At 36.6% G+C, this 21,663-nt stretch overlaps 2 protein-coding genes across 3 annotated transcripts; both read left to right on the top strand.

The window, feature by feature from the left end:
* The first annotated feature begins 15,957 nt into the window (after window positions 1-15,957).
* On the top strand, window positions 15,958-18,715 carry LOC116159583. The gene is made up of 2 exons (XM_031472594.1): window positions 15,958-16,164; window positions 16,446-18,715. The coding sequence occupies exons 1-2, from the start codon at window positions 16,162-16,164 to the stop codon at window positions 18,441-18,443; spliced, it is 2,001 nt and encodes a 666-aa protein (XP_031328454.1). The 5' UTR covers window positions 15,958-16,161; the 3' UTR covers window positions 18,444-18,715.
* A 200-nt stretch (window positions 18,716-18,915) lies between these two features.
* On the top strand, window positions 18,916-20,460 carry LOC116158601. 2 transcript variants are annotated; one of them, XM_031471413.1, is made up of 2 exons: window positions 18,916-19,512; window positions 20,261-20,460. In XM_031471413.1, the coding sequence occupies exons 1-2, from the start codon at window positions 18,994-18,996 to the stop codon at window positions 20,321-20,323; spliced, it is 582 nt and encodes a 193-aa protein (XP_031327273.1). In that variant the 5' UTR covers window positions 18,916-18,993; the 3' UTR covers window positions 20,324-20,460. The 2 variants fall into 2 exon arrangements, with proteins under 2 accessions (XP_031327273.1, XP_031327272.1); XM_031471412.1 differs by having other exon boundaries at window positions 18,917-20,088.
* The last annotated feature ends 1,203 nt before the right edge of the window (window positions 20,461-21,663 follow it).

Below are 21,663 nucleotides of genomic sequence, written 5' to 3'. Positions count from 1 at the left end.
ATAATAAAATTCCGTCGCCTCATAGAACTTTCAGTGCCAGATTGGAACAGAATAAAGGAATTTACTGAAGCTATATTCATAACAGCATACCAAATGGCACACGGCCATCTTCTGGTTCTTCGACCAGTATTGTAATTTGCACACTTCTGATCTAGTGCATCAACCCCTGCTTTTGTAGAGTTATAATATAGAATCATATCAGGTTTGCTTGATCCTTCATCTACTTTGTTGTCATGATGCATAGATGACAATAAAAGAACGTATTTATTTGGCTTAGGAACATACGACACTAAAGTTATAGTGCTAGTAAACACAAACATAGAAGTACCTGGTTCTGTTCTTTTATTTGGAACTATATATTGAGGTATTTCTTTCTTATTTTTACGTACCGTGCCGACATAAGTGAGCTGGTTTTTGCGCAATTCTTCAACTAATTCTATTGACGTGAACCAATTATCTGCGGTGATATTTCTATTGGTATTCTTGACCGGATCAATTAGTGATAAGACACTTAGGGTTGGCACTGATAGCTTTCTGGGATTAGGGTGCACGTTTTGTGATTTGCCTGTATAAACAAAAGCATTGAGTAAATAGTGAGTCTTTGCATCACAAAGGCACAATACTTTCAATCCATATTTGTTCGGTTTATTTTTCATGTAAACACGAAAACTACATCGGCCTCTAAAGCCCACAAGCATTACGTCTATTGTAAGGGACTCACCAGGGGTATAACAATTTCGACAGTTCTGTATGAATGTCTCAAAGATTTCACGTATGTGGCAAAATTTATCAGTCTTTCTCAAGCTTCTGGTAGAAATACTGTCAAACCGCAATGCGACTAACAAAAACATGAACCTCTTTAGGGACATCGTAGCACGGAAAATGTCCCTACCTGTACCGTCTGACGCAAATAAGCCTTCGACGTCTTCATGGTTGGATTTGAATGCTGATGTCAAATAGAGCAAACCAAAAAATGCTTTCATCTCAACTGAATCAGTGAAATTCACAAACGAGGCTGTTTCTCCATATGTACTGGACAAATCCGTAATTTTCTCATTCGTGCAGTCCACAATTGTGCTAATCATTTCATCGGTTATGAGAAGAGACCAGTAGTTGACAGGGTTCTTATCTTGCAGGTTCCTTGCCGCTGCTTTTAGTCCAGGTAAATGCGTAATAATATTATGGCGCCTGGTGCGACCAAGTGTAGGAGCTCGTTTTGACCATTTGTACCTATTCTTTCCATAAACATAACCTACAGATGATAACGGTAAATCAGAAGAACTATCTGAATCCGAACTGTTTTCTGCACTAGCATGAAAATCCAAATCGTCTACAGGAACTTGTTCAGCTTGATCGTCAACTTCGGCAACATCAGCATCATCGTCTATGGTATATTCTTCTTCTGAATCGTGATTACTGTCGATGGTAGGCGTGTCACTAATGTCGCCATCATCTTCACCGTTCAAAAATAGCTCACGTACTTGTTCTTCTGTATATTTCTTACCGTCAATAACAAGAAAATCCATAGCGAAATCAATTCAAAACACACACGTAACTGGTATCCTCGGGTCAAATCAGACCCTAACGCGCTGATGTCGGCACTTGCGATGCTTTAATTGAACTAGGGCTTGAGGTATCTGCGCATAAGTACATTGTATGAGAAGTCACAGAACCCCCACCGCATAACCACAAAAGCCTTTAATCTGTGAATTAAAAATGCGCCGGGTCAATTTTGACCCGACGATACCAGTTAAGGGTTAATTCTATACAGAGACCTGTTTAAATGGATATGATACGTGCTAAATAGTTACCGGTCCAAACACAAGTGGTGCTACAAAACGTGACGATTTTCACGGATGTGCGATTCGTTTCTATCCGTGTTTTTTTTATGTTCCACACCTACTACACCAAAAGTAAAGGTGCGATAAGTGAAATTGACAGATTAACGCAGCGACAATTGGAGATTGAGGAAAACATCGATGACAACAATAAGAGAAATTAGTTTAAAACACTTACTTACATCAACAGCTACACATTCCTTAAAGATATTAACAAAAAAAATATATAACATTCTACAATCTACATATTCAAATCTTCTACCACTTATTATATTAGTATTCATATTTATGTATTAGTACAGTGCATTCGGGTATCGGGAATCCGCTGTTCGATTGGTATTTAACTACCTAAATGGGCGACAACAAAAAGTAGTATTAAATGGCAAACAATCTACAGCATTACATTTGACAAAAGGTGTTCCCCAGGGTTCAATTTTAGGTCCACTTCTGTACACTATTTATACCTTCAAGATTTTATCAACATTAAGACATTGCAAATACCATCTTTATGCTGACGACACCCAAATATACCTCTCGTTCGATATCAAAGACTTAGACATTGCTGTCTCTAACGTTAATGAAGACCTTTTACGCGTGCTACGAAGTTCAACAGCACACTCGCTTAAAATTAATGCCGATAAATCTTCTATAATTGTCTTCGGAAAGGATAAACTCAGAGATACAGCCATAGATAGAATAAGGATTCAAATCGGAGATCAAATTCTCCAAAATTCTCAATGTGTAAAAAGCCTCGGTCTCTACATTGATGACAAACTTAGATTTAGGAAGCATGTCGATCATCTGATTGCCAAGGCGTACGGCCATTTGCGTCTCTTGTATAGCAGCCGTCGTATTCTTAGCACCAAACACAAAGCTGTACTATGTGATGCTCTGGTTTTGTCACACTTTAATTTCTCTGACGTTGTCTATGGACCATGTCTATTGGCTAGAGATCGTGATAGAATTCAGAGAGTTCAAAATTCTTGCTTACGTTTTGTGTTTGGCATACGAAAATATGAAAAGATTTCCCATACACTTCCCATAATAGGATGGCTGAATATGAAGGAAACACGGCAGTTACACTCCTCGTGCTTTTATCACAGAATTATTAATGATAGAACACCTCCTTATTTATATAATAGGATAACATTTAGAACAGATATTCACCACCTAAATTTGCGATATCGAGGTTTGTTATCTACTCCATCTTTCTCTACGTCAGTATTTCAAAGATCCTTCAGTTACAACATCTGCAAATTTGGTAATCAGAAAGAAAATCTTAAATTTCTGAGTTTATCAAAGGTTTCATTTAAGAGGGCGATGAAAAGGACAATACTTACAAGTAGGTCGTGATTCTTTAGTTACTTGTCGTACCTATTGTAATACTTATATACTGCTTACCGGAAAATTTTTTTTTTTTTTTAAGTTTTATGCTAGATATTTAGTTACAAGCATAGGATAGTATATGTTTATGTTAATTATGTATATATGGTTGTCATTGCAATTTTATTTTATACCTAGATTTTATTGTGGTTACAGGGGGAAGAACAGATAACTGTTTTCAGTTTATCTGACCCTGTGCATTCCAATTGAATATGGTGTAGGAGCCTTCAATATTCAATAAAAGCTATTATTATTATTATTATTATTATTTGTGACATGGGTTTCTTCATTTTCTGAAAAAGTGCTTGTATTGTATTTCGTATCCAACGTGTAGTACGGCTTTAGGGCTTGTTCATTGGATAGTTTGTTTCGTATCTGATATTTTTGAAATACATCTGAGTCATTGGTATAATTTCTCTATTTTCAGGGAATTCGAAAAAAGAAAAATGTGGGGTGTCACAGTTGAACTATAAAAATTCTAATTGTGACACTTTTCGGTTTTAAATGTGAAACTAAATTTCCTTGTTCCTTGTAAAATAAAATAAGAATTCTTGTATTAAAAAATATAAAATCAATATACATTTAAATCATCAAAATTTATTGAAAAAATGTTCTCTTTTCGTCTCCCTTCTGAGGTTTTTTGGTAATATTGTGTATACAGTCAGTAGCTGCGGAGTACATCATCCGAAGGGAAGGGAGCAAAGTCATTTAGAATGATTTTTTTAAGATCTTCTGGGGAAATTCTGCCCAATTACCATATGAAATATGATGGATGTCTTTTTTACCGAATATTTATTTTGCTTAATGATGTCAATTGGATTCGAAATATCTTCAGACGAATACGCTTTCATCTTTTTTCATTATTCTTTGGTGTTTCAGTCTTCTTTGGCATTTCTGTAGGTATTTATACAACAAAATAAATTTGTTATAATCATACATAAGTGTTCATATCACAAAGTTGTATTAAGACCAACACAGAGTTCGGTGCATAGTAAGGAATGTTGGCTATACTCCCACCGTTTAACGCGCCTAAATTTAAAATAAACTATGGTGTCACAATTAGCAGACTCACAAAAACCCGAATGCGCTGTAGTTAAAAAGTTTAATAAAGCTTAAGTGATATTCGTGAAAGTGATTGCTATTATTAGTTGTTTTTGTGGGAATAAACATTATTATTATTATGGTCGGTGTTTCTTGTCAGAACTCAGGTCTAGCCTGGTTAACTATAATCGCACGGATTAAAATCAAGTAACGATTATTATTATTATATGGATATTCCCTTTTTGCAATAGGTATTAATAGGTATAGTATAACATATTTCATTTCGGTTTGATTTTGCAAATTTTCAGCAATTTTGTTATCCATTTCGAGGAATTTTGTTGAATAACGACATGTCCATATACGTCAATCTCGCGTGTGGACGCATACGCCGCGTTTGGACACAACGTTTTGAGTTGGCGTTTGCTTTTTGAGTGCGCGTTTGTATTTTGCGGTTTGAGTTTGCCATGAGTTTGCATTATGCGTTTGCGTTTTGCGTTTATGTTTTGGCTTTTTGCGTTTGTATTGTGCGTTTCGTAGTGCTTAGACGCAGCGTTCTAACACAAGCGTTTGGACGCAGCATTTTGACTCAATGTTCTAAGGAAGATTAAGAACCATGAATAAATCGCTTCTTTATTTATGAATAACAATATAACGTCATAACCAAGGCAAGGAATAATATGCACTTCAACATGTAGAAATATGCACAAAAATAGTGATAATTATGCACCAAATATGCATCATGTTCTTTTAAAATGCACAATTTTTCCACAAATTTTGTATTTAAAACAGCAGCTTGCAAAATGCTACTAAGTAGGTACTTCTTTGTAAAACTCCAAAGAAAAACTAATAATTACGGCAGCGACTACAAATGCAGACGTAAAAACTACAAGCTTTTTATGCAATAGTCGGAATTTATGACTCACTAAGATACACAAAACTTGTGGCGTCGACTTATGAACAGGAAAGCGCAAAAGTTTCTTGCTTTGCAATTTTATAATAGGCCAGAGACAAAAATTCTTTAGAAATAACTACACAGGGATAAAAAATGCTTGAATATGCTCTTGATAATATTTTATGCACAAGGACACTGAAATAGGCAAAATATGCAAAAATTAATTGGGTTATTTGAACTCTATTCAAATTGATCAGCCCAGATCCAAAAGCACACACATGGTATATTATTAATTTAAAACATGCATTTGCATAAAATCACTGCCTTGGTCATAACCCATTTGATTGAAGTTGCGTTTTACGCCTTTGCGCAATTCTTGTACAAGGAACTGTGGCAAATACAAATTCTTATTCCATTTCTTGAACAAGAAACTCATTGCTGTACGACGCTATACATTTTTCCTTGTATCTGAAACAAGATTAGACAAAATACAAGAAAATGTAGTATACAGCCTGTTACATGTTAAATTCACCCTAAGTTACTAATGGGTCATACTATATATGATGTGAACGATGTGTTGCATATTCTTAGGATATTTTCGTCACTAGCTATCATATAGGATGTCATAGGTCACATTCCAGTTAGATTAAAAAAAGGAGACCATTGTGAAAGGCAGATTATGAACGGCCATTGCTGTGCAAACTATACAAATTTTGAAAGAAATTCGTTAACCGATCTTTAGTTGCACAAGCATTCATAAATTAATTGATTTTTGTGATATTGAGCCAGTTAGGCATACATTGATTAATTTTACCCAGTATTGGGGATTTAAAGGCCGCTAACTTTTAAAGCCGAACTGGTTTATAGCTTTTAGTGAGAGGTACGTTGTCCGAGACCTAGGAAAAACAAAGTGGTTGAAGTTCGTGTCACCTGTTGGTCATTCCGTACCCGTAGCATAGAGCGTCCCTGATATCGGAAGTTACTTAGACATCGTCAACATCTTCGCAGTCCACGCTTAAGTTAGGTAGCCAGTTATTGAAGCCCTCAACGACTTGGTATGTCTTCATGTAACCTATGTGTGTCGTCCATTGGGAAGTCGTCTAGCCAGTTGGAGGCATACTTGTAGATACAGGCGGGCAGTTGGAAATAGTTATTCGGTGGTACGAGCCACTGCCAATGAAGTGTGTAGTTGGTAGTATTATAAAATATAAAATTTTGGGAGTCAGAGCCACTATTTGTGTAACAAATGTTGTTGTCACTTACTTGTATGTAAAGGTGATTCGTCGTACCGTCAACCCAGCTATTGCTGACGCACAAAGACGCTCTGAGAATCACAAAGAACGAAAACACCTTAACGCTGGCATAATCGCATATCCCGATTAGTTTATTGTTGCCCATATTCTAACATCGGGGTTGTTTCTCCCGACTCAATTACCTACAGTAGTTCCAAATTACAGCCTATCCGAACTACTGTCACTTAATTTATATTATACAGGGTGCGACCGGTAGAAAGCGCTTCCTACAAGGGTTCGGCCGACCTAATCATTGGTCATTATTACCAAAAGGTGTTGCGTATTAGTCGGCAAGGGGGTTCTTGGAGAAGTCCCTTTAGTCACCGCGAAATTTAAAGCCGCTTCGAGTCACCTTACGCTTGTTCAGTTCGTTGTGAGAGTAGAAGAACAATTTAATTAGTTTTATTTGACATTAAATATTCATTAGTGGCGCACATTTTGTTTTCTTTCCTTTCTCTATTGCGGCAATACCCTTCCTGTAGGTCCGGCAGGAGAGTCACTAGGAATAAGGACCTGGCGCCTCCCGAGCATTCATTTAGAGTTCGTTCTGAAGAACTACCACGCCCGCGCGAGAGTTAGCCGTGGAACCTAAGTTACCTCGCCGCAATTCCCGACAGCTTAAATAGGTAACAAGCCTTTACAAAACCCAATTTATATTACGGACTTTTGCAGAAAGAAACCAAAACATCCTAAATTCCGTTGGCATGGTCACGGGATGAATAATCTACCTATTCGATGAGGACATTTCAACACCTCACACCGCACACAAACGTACAAAAGGTGTTTTTAAAGTACGCTCATTAATTCCTATGTTGTGTGTAAGTTGTAGCTGGGATTTCGGTTGCGTCGTGTTAATCTTTTTCAATCTTGCCGAATTATAGAAATATGTACCACTTACGCGATCAGAATATTCTTTGTGTTCCACAAGTGGTAAATTCTAGCTTTACGTAAGACTGGTGCCATCTATTGGTACAAGCTAATAGTAACCGAATAGTGTTACAAAGTTATAGGTATTAGTAGAGAAATCCTGTAACTCTGCACAAGTTCTGTTTTATCTACACGGAGAGGTATTCGCGACGATATAAAACTTCCTTATTTTACACTTCTCTGCAATTTCGCTAAAGCTGTTTCAAAAAGTACGCCACTTCGATTGGTATAAAGAAATAAGGCGAGCTATTATGATGCCGCCAAACACGCCTGGAGGACACCTGCATAATAGCAACTATAATAGTACATGTAGAAAGTGATGGTTTTGGTGTGTTGTTGAGCGCAATCAATACAGATTCACGTCGCATTACATAAGTTTCTATTTGTTGCGTAACGATATTTCGCCCCACAAAGCGCACGACTGATACGATTATTTTGATATTTGGAGTTCTTAGCATTTTAAAGATGAGGTCTGGCATCCATACTTTGTCCAAAACCTTTTCAATGTCGAACGAAACTGCTTTGCTGAGTTGTAGGATGTTTCTTTTCGAAACACTTTTATAACACTCGGGCATGAATGACCATACTGGGCCATAATATTTCATTAATTTTTCCTGGTCATCTTTAAATTTTTTTACCAAAATCTGATGAAACTTCGCCCATGAACTTATTTACGAGTTCTTCATCTTGATCGCCGAAATCACGCAGAGAATACATGTTGTTATAGCCCATCATATTCAGAATATTTACCAGATGCGGTTCAAGTTGAAAGCCTGCAGTTTTCCATCAGTTTCCAAAATTCTTCGCCTGTCACCTGAAAGATTTACATTTTTCAAAGTCGAGCAGCAAAATGTTTTTTGTCAACGGACGTGATATTATTGATAAAATCGTTCAAAAGAAATGTACGTAAGTAATAACTAGAGTAATAATCAAATTTTTTTGGCATTTTGTATTAAATATTGCCTAAATAAATGATAAACATACCAGTACGCATAGCATAGTTTAAACTCCTGAATAGAATATTGGAAACGTTGGAAATATTCCTAAATAAAAGTTTAAATGCATTTTCAAGTAATTTTTCATAAAAAGAAAATCATTGAACTAACATTCATAACAAAATATGAATTAACTGCAAAGTTAATCCTCGAAAAGAACGGTAATATTGTTGTGCTGACGCCGTCGCGTAATTTTATCTTTTGCTGCTGACTACGGCAAAGAAGGCAATCACACTCGCAATCATACCATTTAATTCGTCAATGAACGTGATCCTCAGGAAGTACTCGGAGACTGCTCCGATGTTCATGAAATTTTTTTAAATGCTTTTTTCATATATTATTTAAAATCAGAAACATTTCAAAAGGGGAAATAATTTTTTTAAAGTAGTTAGAGCGCGTTCGGCTGAAGTCAAGTGATGTACTCGGCCTACCTATTACTTACGGTAAACGTCCCCAAAAAATGTTGTTATGAATGATGAACATGATTTTTAAAAAGGTATATACAGTAATCAACTTGACTAGTCTCCCTACTTTTCGACCCTGTTTCAAACCTTTGCACACTAAATGTTGACGACACACCGCGACTAAATATTCACAGTGTAAGCGGTAAATCCTAAACGAATATATTTATTTTTAATCAAAACGTATGCGAGACGTATGTAAAAGCCAGGAAACTAAATAATTTGGCGTTTTACGTGAAGTCGGTGTAGTGGATTTGGTTTTTCGATGTTGGCGCTAGAGATCCCCAGCCGCTATCTTGATCTCTATCCGATCAGTGTGTCAACAAAACGTGTGCAGGCCTTTATAAATATCGCTGGTTTGGTGTTCTTTCTGAAAGACACCATGCCTTTTGTGAAGAAAAGTGCTCAGCAGAAGAAGGAAAAGATTGTCCTAGCTCAGCTATATAGTAGACCTAGTGGAAAAGTCATCAGATTTAAACGCGTGCTGCATAGCGTGCCGCCGCGTCAGAGTAGACTCCGCTCCGGCGGTAAATATCTTCCTTATTTCATCATGAACATGTACTTTTCCGTGCATATTTAGATTCGTCACAAAATTTCGCTTCTAATGAGACCCATCTCATTTAAGTCTTGATACAAAAACCTTCGCTAGCTCAGAAAAACTGAGTCTGTCCATAAGAGCCCATGTTAAAATACCCTGTTTTTACTGTCAAATATCTCAGAAACGGCACATAGGAACACTTTTTTCTTTTGACCATTAGAAAGTGCGTCTCTCAGAGAATAAGTGACCAAATTTTCACCAACTTCTTGTTACTTTTACCTAGGCGCTCTAACTACTTTAATGGCAATTGCACATTTGCACACATCGATTGCACCGCCTCTAACTCCAGAAAAGACGGAAGGAAATTAATACACTTGATCACAACGCTTTGTTTATTACGATAAATTAATCCCGACTTCACTTTCCCAAAATTTAACATAAGTTACACAAGAAAAAACATATGAAATTGACTACGACTTCTTCAAAAGGAAATAACTACCCTATATAAATGAGCAAACAATAGTTGCAATGATAACTAATTCGAAATCATTACTCAGGCCCTTGGCCTCAAAAAAAACGGTACGCACATGCATAAATACCGCACGATAATTAAAAGAAAAAAATATTCTTACCGCACGCTCCGCAGATCCAATGCGCATTGTTTCTCAGAGGTATCTAGCTAAAAGAAATATAGTAACAACAGTATATCACTTTCGAGTAAAGATTCTCGATTCAACAAGCTAAGTTGCAACAATTAATCCGTAAACATTCTCTGTAAATTGCAAACTTTTCTAATGCATGAAATCGTAAACAGCAATATAATTGTCTTTGAAAATATTTAAATTGAACGTAACTGCAAGCGATTTGTATGTGAATAAGTAGGTTTTATTTAATATCAGAGCATTTATTAAAAAAACGATGGCGAAAGGTCAGATGGCGCTTCCCTGCGGTTGTAGGAAATCAGTTGAACCAGATTCAGGAACACGGTACAAAACTCTTGACCCATTGTAGGAAATCCACATCAGTCGAACCGGATTCAAGAACAGAAAAGGGCTCTTGGTCCATTGGGCGGATTGATGCGCACTGCTTCCGTATTTTATAGTCCTCGTACAAGGATGCTATAGCATCCTTGGTCCTTGTATACATGATTTCAGGAAAGATTGTGCAACGATTGCACCGAATTGCACCAAACGGCGGGTGAACTGCGCCAGATTGCAACGAACTGCGCCGGATTGCAACGAACTGCGGGAAAACTGCACCGAACTTCTCTTAATACAGTGGATTGCAAAAAGCACGGCGGATTGGATTTCATAGACCATGTTAGGGTTGCCAGATCTGAAAATCACTTATAGAGGAGAAGTGAGACAAAAATATAGAAGATTAAGAAAGTATATAGGAGACATTTTTTATTACAGAACTCTTTAATTTACAATGTATTATAATCATATTTTTATCTACGTATCATAATCTACATTTTAGTTTCATATTTTTGACTTTGTTTGGGCGTTTAACAGTACCGATTTTTCATTTTTTATATAATTATAAAATTCCTTACAGTCAAGTTCAAAATTTAATGTAATCAGTAACTCTGATTTTATTATGTCTAGCGATGATTTGTTCCGTACATCCGTCCATTTGTTACCCATAATGCTAAAAATTCTCTCAACATAGGCCATAGTGACAGGAATACTTAGTATAAAAGACATTAAAGCGCTGAGATTGGGAAGATCGTTACTATTTTCTAAAATATGCAACCATTTTTCAGAAGTTGGAAGCCCAGTAAATGTGTCATCCTTATTTTTTAAACCCAATATATTGTTAAGAATCCCTACCTCATCAAACAGAGAGTCCATATCTAATTTTATAGTATCTGGTATTTTTTGCGTAATTGCAACAATGTCATCAAAATTGATAATGCTTTTCAAGTTTAATTTTGATAAACAATGAAACCATCCATTATGACTAAGATCAAACCATTTCATGATGTAAATAATGGCACGATTAATAACATGCACGAAATTTTCTTCAAATTTTTGAGATTTATATGGCTCTAACTTTTTTAATTTTTGAGTAACGATATAACAAAAAAATTTTTTGTCCCTACGCCCTGTAAGTTTGCTTATCAATATTTTAAAAATCTCATACACATCAATTACAGATGTTTTGTTGCTTTCTAATTTTAATATGGCTTCATTAAAAATCTTTAGAAAATTGCAGCAAAACAACAGATAAATTTCAGGAATTTCATTTTCTGGTGTATCTTCATACACATCATCCGTGATGTATAGCAGTTTTTTAATTTGATTGGGACAGTCCCTCAAACTTCTAAAATATGACAATATAGGGTGCCACGACACCAGAATGCGTTCTATTCAAGGCAACAACGATAGCCATCTCGTAACAACATGATGTAGTAGTTCTTTAAATTCTGATTCATTAAATTCAAAAAACGTTTTTAAAGACTCTCTGCGTTTGGCAGATAAAGAAAAGTGCGAAAATACTTTAATGACTAAATTCTCAACATCATAATCTAATAAATCAATAGAATGTTTGACAGCATTATGTATTATGTGAGCATTACAATTGGCTTTAATTATAGTCGAATTCTTTTCCTTTAAGTTAACAAAAAGGGAGTTATGTGCTCCAAAGTTTGCGTTACAATTATCAGCACTAAATGATGATACATTCTTAAAAGATAGTTTATTATCCATTAAACATTGTTCAACCATGTTAATATTAAAGTATCACTGTAATTGGAAAATATTTTCGGTTTTTTATATTAGATGCATCTGTTTGAATACAATAAAAAGTATCTACTAGTTGTTTTAAAACTAATTCTTTAGACAATGGCGAAAGCACATTTACAACAAGGGATTCCGCTTTGGTGCGACCTAAAGTAAGCTTATTTGTTAATTCAGAATTAAGCATATGTTTTGTTAATTTGGCCCCACAATCTAAACTGTTATAAGAGAGGTTATGCTTTACGTTATGATATACCATTGATAACTGTATTGCACTAATCTTGTTTTTTTCGGTTGTATCATCAGTTGACTTGCAAAACGTTGAAATTAAATTATTGTTTCTTGCTGCAACCACGTGTGCCTCATGTTGTTTCGTCATTTGGTGTTGTTTAACCTTAGAACATTATAACCAAACTCAAAAATGCAAAATTCATTATATTAAAAAATAAAACACACCTGATGTAAGCCTTGACTTGCAATCGAAAACTCCTTACTACATATTTTACATTTCGCAAAGGATGGTTTTTTTGCAGCTGTTAGCCATTGGAAACTGCTTTCCCATGCTTTCCGGTAACTGCTTAAATATTTGCTTTTCTTTTTAGGGGCCGTTTTACATTTGTCACTGGCACTATCATTGATATCAATGTCACTGTCGCTATGGTCGCTCATTATTTCAAACAATTCAACACACAAAAAACACAATGCAATGCAATTACGGGTGAACGAGAGCAAAGACACGACTCGTTTGCAGCGTTTCACGTTTGTTTAACTGTAATTGTTCATCACAGACCGAAGCGCGCATAAGCTAATCAGCGCAGATTTCATTATTGTTAAAATGTTATTGTTACTTGCAAATATAGGAGATTTTTATTATTTTAGAGGATATAGGAGATCTTTCTAAGATAGAGAAGACTCCTATTAAATAGAGAAGGTCTGGCAACCCTAGACCATGTACACATGATTTCAGGAGTGAGAGGCCCCTCGTTGACCGGTAAAAATCCGTTGATGTCTGCAGGCACCTGCTACCGATAAAATGTCAGCCAATTTTTTAAAATCGGTGTGTGTGCAAATAGCCTTAGTGGTTACAATGTATGTCTTGATGCAGTTTATGTTAATCCCTACTTATACAGGGTGATTCCTATAGTACCTGCCACCGTTTGGGAGCGTATAGGGGGTGCCTAGGGGAGTATTTTGATATAGGACACTTGGGGTCGGAAATCTAAAATAAGGGCTCCAGAACCAAATTTATCTTCTGGAATTTCACGCCTGTATGTAGGCAACCCAACCGACCGACGTTTCGCGCGGAGCGATGCAGAGCGAGTTAGCGCGAGGAAGCGACATGGGAGGGAAGGAGGGAAAACGACAGTCAAAAGCAATAAAGTTTACAAGTGTTCAACGTGGCCACCGTTGTTCTCAATGCACTTCCTACATCTAGCCAACTATTATTATACTATTGCCATAGTGTTTATTCACTTGATACGCGTCGTTGCAGACGGGATTTCGTGGGTTTAAACAAAATTCTGATCAAGTATCAGCCACACATCGCCGCCTGAGATCGCTCCGTGTGCACCGCCGGCCGGTTGGGTTGCCTACCTACAGGCGCGAAATTCCAGAAGGTAAATTTGGTTCTGGCACCCTTATTTTAGATTTCCGACCCCAAGTGTCCTATATCAAAATACTCCCCTACGCACCACCTACACGCTCCCAAACGGTGGCAGGTACTATAGGAATCACCCTGTATAGAGCACCATCGGTATTTAATATCTCCCTTTCACAATAACTACATACATAACATGGTGTTAAGTATAAAATATAAGTAGTAAAGTTGTGTATACGTTTCTTTAGTTAAGATGGAACATTTCAAGCTCCAATCATGCTTGAATTTAGCGAGGTCGTCGCGCAGAGAACTGGAAGATATTCCAGCAAAGATTCCAAATATTCTTGGAAGCAACGGAATATAATAAAAAAGTTCAATTCAATTGGCTATGTTACTAAACACTATTGGTGGTGATGGGCTGCATCTTTTCAACACGCTTAACCTCTCTGATGAAGACAAAAAAGATGTTAAGAAAGTTTTACAATACGTCGAAGACCACTGTATTCCTAGGAAGAATCAGGTGTTTAATAGATACAGATTCTTCAACCGTAATCAAATGGAGGGTGAGTCGTTCGATACATTTCTTACAGTTACAGATCTAAAGAGACTCGTAAAACTAGTGAATTTGAAAAACAAGAGGAGAGCCCGGTTAGGGACAAAATCATTCTTGGTATTAGAGATAGAAACAGGAACCGCCGTTGAAAGAAGATGAAGTATATTGCTAACTCACTTATTTTATTACTTACAGGATCTACTAGCTATCAGCTTACGAATTTTTATCCGAGAAGAAATAACTTTCAATGTTGAAATCGGGCTGCATGTGTATTACAAGACCAAGTCCACAGTTGCTGCTAGGTATCTCTTTCAATCGTACTAACCACTATATTTGACGAAAGAGCGCGTTTTCTATGCTTGTTATTGCTGCGAGAATTTCGTCGTCAACGATCACGGGGGCAAAACGTGTTATATTATTTTTCTAGCACTGCATGAAGCATAACGCCGAATAACTTTAGACAGGTCATTTCCTCCCGGTTAATAATTTGCAAACTGATTTTATGACCCTATTTTTATTTATTTATTTATTTTATTTATTTATTTTGCCTTTATTTTTGAGTGGGCGGGGTTTCAGCCAAGGCTGCTCTACCAACCCAACCCACTATACATTTACAAATATCCATGCCCGAACCCGGATTCGAACCAGGGACCCTAGCACCACAGTCCAGCTTCAACTGAACTGCGCCACACGGGCCGGCTATAAAAATTCATTTTTTCATCTTGGTATCTAACATTAAGAACCTTGAAACCTCTCAGATGCCTCTTTTGGATTCCTTTGACGTTGTGAAGAATGCCATTGAAAAAGTAAAATCGGTTCCAGGTAAGATAGGAGAGAACCTTTTGACGAAACTAGACAATGTTCTACTGCTCAATCCTGGCTATAGCAAAATGGAAAAAATTTACACAGTTTTAAGGGGACAGAACGTGGAAGATTGGGAAATGGAACCAAGAGATATAGATACAGCTTCGAAAATGGACTGGGTTCCACTGTGCTTCGGAGTCATAGCTACAAGTATGCCCATAATTGAAAATTATGGTACCACCATCTTGGGAAAAAGATGAGAAGGCTTCTATTATTATTAATCAACGCGTACGCGACAATAATTGAGATTTGTCGGATTCCGATTTTCCATTGAATCAAGGCGAAGTTGCTGCACAAACGAAATTTGCACATAGGTGTCTAGGGTCAAGGGTGTCCTATCCATTATAGGGTAAATGTGGGATATACGCCCCTGTGGGATAGATGGCACAATATGTAAAAGTATGTATAGTATTAAGATATTTTCATTTCGCCATTAGGGTTTCATGTGGGATATACGCCCCAGCTAATTTAATTTGAGTTGTGACAGGTGTGTAAGCAGTCGTGCGCAAAAATAATAAATAAAGGTAAGTGCACTTTGTTTGCTTATAATTGTTAAATTTTTCAATGTTATCTTAAGATATTTATGACTTATCGTGTACTTCTAGTAGTTATTTTTGATAAAATTGATCACTTAAATACATAACCTCGCATTTAAGACCTCGAAACACGTGCTTTATCGCATGTGCTAATAATTATAAGGTGGGGCGTCTATCCCATAGCATAGGGGATATATGTCATATGCTATTGTGGGATATATGCCCTGCAATTTTTCGTATAAAAATTAAAGAATCATACGATTACGTACTATGTACGATAGTAATAGGTGGGTAGTAGGGGAACCCGGGGTAAAGTGAAATGCCGGGGCAAAGTGAAAATTAATTATACATCTGATATTTGTACCGACATCTACACGAATTTTTGTGAAATATATGCGTAATAGAGGCACCATAGATTATATGTAGCGGAATCACTTCCACACTAACCTCCAATCATTTTACTCTGTCATTTGTGGTTTGTGGTGCACATGTTGTAACTTTTCATGGTAAGTTTTTTTCAATTTTTTCTGTATAAACAATATTCACGATAACTTTGTATGTGTTTATTAATTATACTAGACTATTGTACAAATAACCGTAACCATTTGATATTGGAAAGTAAAGGAAGAGAGCAAAAGATAACCTACTTTTGTTATGATGCACAATGGGGCAAAGTGAAAAATTTTAAATGGGGCAAACTGAAACTAGTTTTCACTTTGCCCCTGGATATTTAATATTTAAAACTTGCATCATATCTATGTAAATATTAATATGGTGTACATTTTAGACGAGCATGGTCCGTAAATATAAACGAAAGAGTACTCAACACTCGTGGAGCGAGGAAGGTATGAAGAATGCAATCAGCGATTGTAAAGCAGGAAACTTAAGTGTTGCAATGGCAGCCAAAACATATGATGTTCCCCTCACTACACTATATAGGAAAATGAAATTAAATAGTTCAGCTGAGGAAGCTTCGCAGAAAAAACTAGGGAGGTATCGACCTACGTTTACCAAGGAGCAAGAACAGCAGCTACGGGACTACATTTTACTTATGGAAAAACGGCTTTTTGGTTTAAGTATGCGAGACTTCAGGTCTCTAGCCTACCAATACGCAGAATTAAATAGGATACCGCATTCATTTTGTAAGAAAACTGCTTTAGCTGGCGAGGACTGGGTGTCAAATTTTCTCAAACGGAATCCGGAAATATCCTTACGTTTGCCGGAAAAGACTTCTGCAGCTAGGGCAGCAGCATTTAACCGACCAAATGTGGCAAACTTCTTTGCATTGTTAGGCGAGTTAATGGACAAATACCACTTCACTGCCAGTCAGATTTACAATTGCGACGAAACTGGTCTTTCAACAGTCCCCAACAAACCAAGTAAAATTTTGTCTTTGAAGGGAAAAAAACAGATAGGATCCCTCTCGTCTGCTGAACGAGGAACGTTAGTTACTGCAGAGATCTGCGTTAGTGCCAGTGGACATTATATTCCACCTTTATTAATATTCCCAAGAGTACGCCTGAATCCACTATTTGATGTTGGTTTACCACCTGACAGTGTAGTCGTTTGTCATCCCTCCGGATGGATGCAAACTGACATATTTGTAGTGTGGTTTAAACATTTTGTAAGGTATGCAAAACCCACCAACACGGATCCCGTTTTGTTAATAATGGACGGCCATGCAACGCACACAAAAAATATAGAGATGATGGAATTAGCTAAATCTACCAATGTGCATATCCTGATTTTACCGCCACATACCTCTCATAGGTTACAGCCCTTGGATGTATCGTATATGTTCCCATTGAGTGCTTTTTACGAGCAAGAGGTGAGGGCGTGGCAAAGAAACCATCCCGGAAAGGTTGTAACTATCCATAATGTTGGAGCTCTATTTGGTAAAGCATATCAACGTGCATCGACTCAACAGAATGCAACAAGCGGGTTTCAAAATACAGGAATATTCCCATACAATCCTCACATCTTCCCAGATGACTTATTCGAACCATCTGAGACAACAAATAGAGAACTTCCTCCAACACCGCCAGCTGCGTTAGAAAACTTGATTCAAGAAGTAAATAATACAACCCCACCACCAGCAGCTACAACCTCAAGCATTCCAGATAAGCCACAATCAAAGTCACAAAAGCTATTGGCACCAGAAGAAATTTTACCTATTCCAAAGGCCGATGTTCAACTTAAACAAAGAACAAACCGGAATCGAGGGAAGACTATGATCTTGACGTCCACTCCAAACATGGAGGAAATCAAAGAAAAACATTCAACTCCGAAAATTCCTACAAAGGCGGTTAAGCGCAAAATATCCAGTAGCCCAAAAATAAATAATTGTCCTGTGAAGAGAAAACAAGAGAATAAGAACACTGAGAAGAAAGTATTTGTAGAATCAGACCTTTCAGGTTCTAATGAAACTATTAGTTACGCGGATTCTTCAGAATCTCCAGATGCTGAAAATGAAAGTGAGTTGAGCTTCGAAGAAGACAGACCACTGCATTATTCCACAGTCAGTGTTGCTGATATTCATCCTAACGATTATGTGTTAATAGACTTACAAGATGAGGCCAAGAAAACTAAAAAACGATTTGTTGCACAAGTGATGTGTGCAAAGAAAAACCGAATAAATGTAAAATTTATGCGAGAATACAGACAAAGCAAAAATATTTACGTTTTTCCTGCGATTCCCGACGAAAGTGAGGTGTTTTTGAATGAGATAATTGGTCGTCTTCACTCTTATGAACTGCTCCGTTATGGTAAAATTAAATTTTTGTAAAACTGTATCAACAAGACTGAGATTTTTCTGTAAATAAAGTATTTTCATGTTGCCCCATTTTAAATTTCACTTTGCCCCGTATATGGGGCAAAGTGGAAGAAAATGTTATCATCACAAAAAAAATCGCAGTAAAATATATGCTCTCATTATGATCCTTATGTTACACCAGTTTGTAAAGGAATCCTATATTTATCATATAAACACAGTACCGTTATTTAAAATGTTGTTTTCATCAATTTATGGATTTTTTGGCCTTAACCTATCCACTTTGCCCCGGGTACTTACCTATAAACTATGTAATATTTGTGTGATATATGACAGCGTGGCGTGAGCCACCTCCGAAGCTACGACTGTACCAGACGTCCTTGGCCTAGGCCCAACGTAATATGTATCGTGTCAAGTAGTCCATTTGTATATTCATCCATAATTATATAGAGCATCTCAAAATGGCTTTATTATTAAACCACTCTTACTCAAACCACATACGTAACATGGTGTCAGGTGTAAAATAGTAGTAAAAGTTATAACACGTTTCTTTACTAAGGTGAACATGGAAAATTTCAAGCCCCCATCATCATTGAATCTAAGCGAAGACGTCGCAGAGAACTGGAAGTTATTTAAACAACGATTCCAAATATTTTTGGAGGCAACCGAATATACTAAAAAATCGGGGTCAGTTCAAGTGGCTATGTTATTAAACACGATCGGTGACGATGGGCTGCAGCTGTTCAATACATTTAATCTCTCGAATGAAGACAGAAAAGATATTGGGAAAGTGTTACAATGCTTCGAAGACCACTGCATACCGAGAAAGAATCACGTCTTTAACAGATACAAATTCTTTAACCGCAACCAGGCGGAGGGTGAGTCATTCGATAACTTTCTTACAGATTTAAAGAAAATAGCAAAAATATGTGAGTTTGAAAAACAAGAAGAGAGCCTGGTGCGGGATAAAATAATACTGGGCATTAGAGATAGAGGACTACAGGAAGCACTGTTGAGAGAAGCTGACATAAATCTGGAGAAGGCTAGCAACTTGTGCCGAGCAGCTGAAGTCAGCAAACAACAGGTGAAATTAATGCGTGAAGGTAAAGGAAATGAACTAAATATTAATAAATTAAAAATTGGACATAGTAAAAAAGGGACCAATAGCGGTAGTTCTGAAAATGGTCATAATGATAACTATCAGTGTAAAAAATGTGGTAAGACTCATGCAATTCGTGCTTGTCCTGCCTATGGGCTTAAATGTAACCAGTGTGGTCGGTTTAACCATTTTAAAGTAGGGTGTAAACAGGCTAGGGCGACACAAGTCGGGCGATGGAGAAAAGCTGACAAAAAAGGTGTCAACGAATTAGATTTTAATAATGAACGAGATGAACCTGAACAGGCATGGTTTACAAACGAATTGACAGTGCGAAGTATAAAATCAGGTGCTTTAAGTAAAAGTTGGACACATGCGATAATGTTAGACAATCGGTTATCGGTGGACTTTAAAATTGATACAGGAGCAGACATTAATGTTCTTCCGTATAATTATTATAAGACTTATTTTAGCAGGTTTAGCCTAAAGGAGACTAATTCTGTGTTAATAGCATATGGTGGTACTAAAATTGAAACTTTCGGTATTGTTAAAATTCCGTGTAAAGTAAGTGATTCGGTCGAGACTTCGATTTCATTTGTGGTTGCTAAAGTTAATGCAAAGCCAATACTAGGGTTATCAACTGCTGTTGACATGAACTTAGTAAAACGGGTTAACAATGTGTCAAATAGCTTGGATAATGACAATATTTTTACTAAATATAAAAATGTATTTTTAGGTTTGGGTAAGCTGCCTTTTAATTACAAAATTTGCCTCTCGGAGAATGCAGTTCCTACTGTAAAGCCAGCTCGAAGATATGCCTCCTGCATAAAGGAAAAACTGCAAGCAGCGTTAAAAACATTAGAAGACCAGACCATCATATCCAAGGTGACGCGACCAACTGACTGGGTGAATGATATAATAATCGTGGAGAAGAAAAATGGGTCCATACGAATATGCCTCAACCCATCGCAGTTAAATAAGGTTATCAAGAGAGAACATCATGTAATACCGACAATGGAAGAGCTTCGTACAAACTTAGCTGGTAAAAAAGTCTTTAGTGTATTAGATATGAAGGATGGGTTTCATCAAATACCTCTTGATGATGAATCATCTTACCTATGTACCTTTGCAACACCGTTTGGTCGTTACAAATATAACAGATTACCTTTTGGTTTAAGTTCAAGCCCTGAAATATTTCAAAGGGAATTAGAACGTATTTTTGGTGATTTGGAAGGTGTACAGGTATACTTCGATGATCTCATAATAGCAGCAGAGGACGAGGTAACTCATGACAAAATCTTTAGTAAAGTAATGGATAAAGCGAGTCAATATAATGTAAAATTTAACTACTCTAAGATTCAGTATAAAGTTGGGAAAGTTATGTACTTAGGTTTAATATTTAATGAACAGGGTGTTCGTCCTGATAGCAAACAGTTAGAAGCTATTGCTAAGATGCCTAATCCAGTTAATAAAAAAGAGCTTCAGAGATTTTTAGGATTAGTCAATTATTTCCACTCTTTTATACCAAAATTATCTGAATTAACGAATTCATTAAGGTTATTGTTAAGAACTAACCAAGATTGGCAGTGGACCAACAGGCAACAAACAGCAGTAGAACAAATAAAATTAAAATTAATTAATATCACGACTTTAAAGCATTTTAATCCAAAAGAAAATATAGTAATTCAAACTGATGCGAGTAATCATGGAATTGGTTGTGCCTTGTTGCAAAACAAAAGACCAGTCGCATTCGCGTCTAGATCCTTAAATAATAGTGAAAAGAATTATTCTGTTCTAGAGAAAGAGTTGCTTGCAATTGTGTTCGCATTAAATCGATTTCATCAACTGGTGTATGGTCACAATGTATTAATTGAAACTGATCATAAACCGTTGATTAGCATATTCAGTAAATGTATTCATAAAAGTACCAATCGTATTCAGAGATTGAAATTAAAAGTACTTAAGTATCAATTTACTGTAAAATACTTGCCAGGTGCACAAATGGTGTTGGCAGATCATCTTTCACGATCATTCATAACAGAAAATGTTAATGATGATCCTGATATGAGTGACATTGTTCATAGTTTGACTTTAAGCGAATTTCTATCCATTCCGGATAAAAATTTAATGAAAATTGCA

The sequence above is a fragment of the Photinus pyralis genome, unplaced genomic scaffold, assembly GCF_008802855.1.
Source record: "Photinus pyralis isolate 1611_PpyrPB1 unplaced genomic scaffold, Ppyr1.3 Ppyr1.4_LG1, whole genome shotgun sequence".
Classification (NCBI taxonomy): Eukaryota; Metazoa; Arthropoda; class Insecta; order Coleoptera; family Lampyridae; genus Photinus; species Photinus pyralis.
The sequence above is the reverse complement of the archived record's forward strand: the minus strand, read 5'-3'. Positions and strand labels throughout refer to the sequence as shown.

What these genes read in the sequence shown, in the direction of transcription:
- LOC116158601 (XM_031471412.1), top strand. Translation starts at nt 18,994, where the DNA reads ATGGAAAATTTCAAGCCCCCATCATCATTGAATCTAAGCGAAGACGTC. An exon ending in TTGTTAAAATTCCGTGTAAA is followed by an intron (nt 20,089 to 20,260) that starts GTAAGTGATTCG and finishes ATGTATTTTTAG; the next exon opens with GTTTGGGTAAGCTGCCTTTT.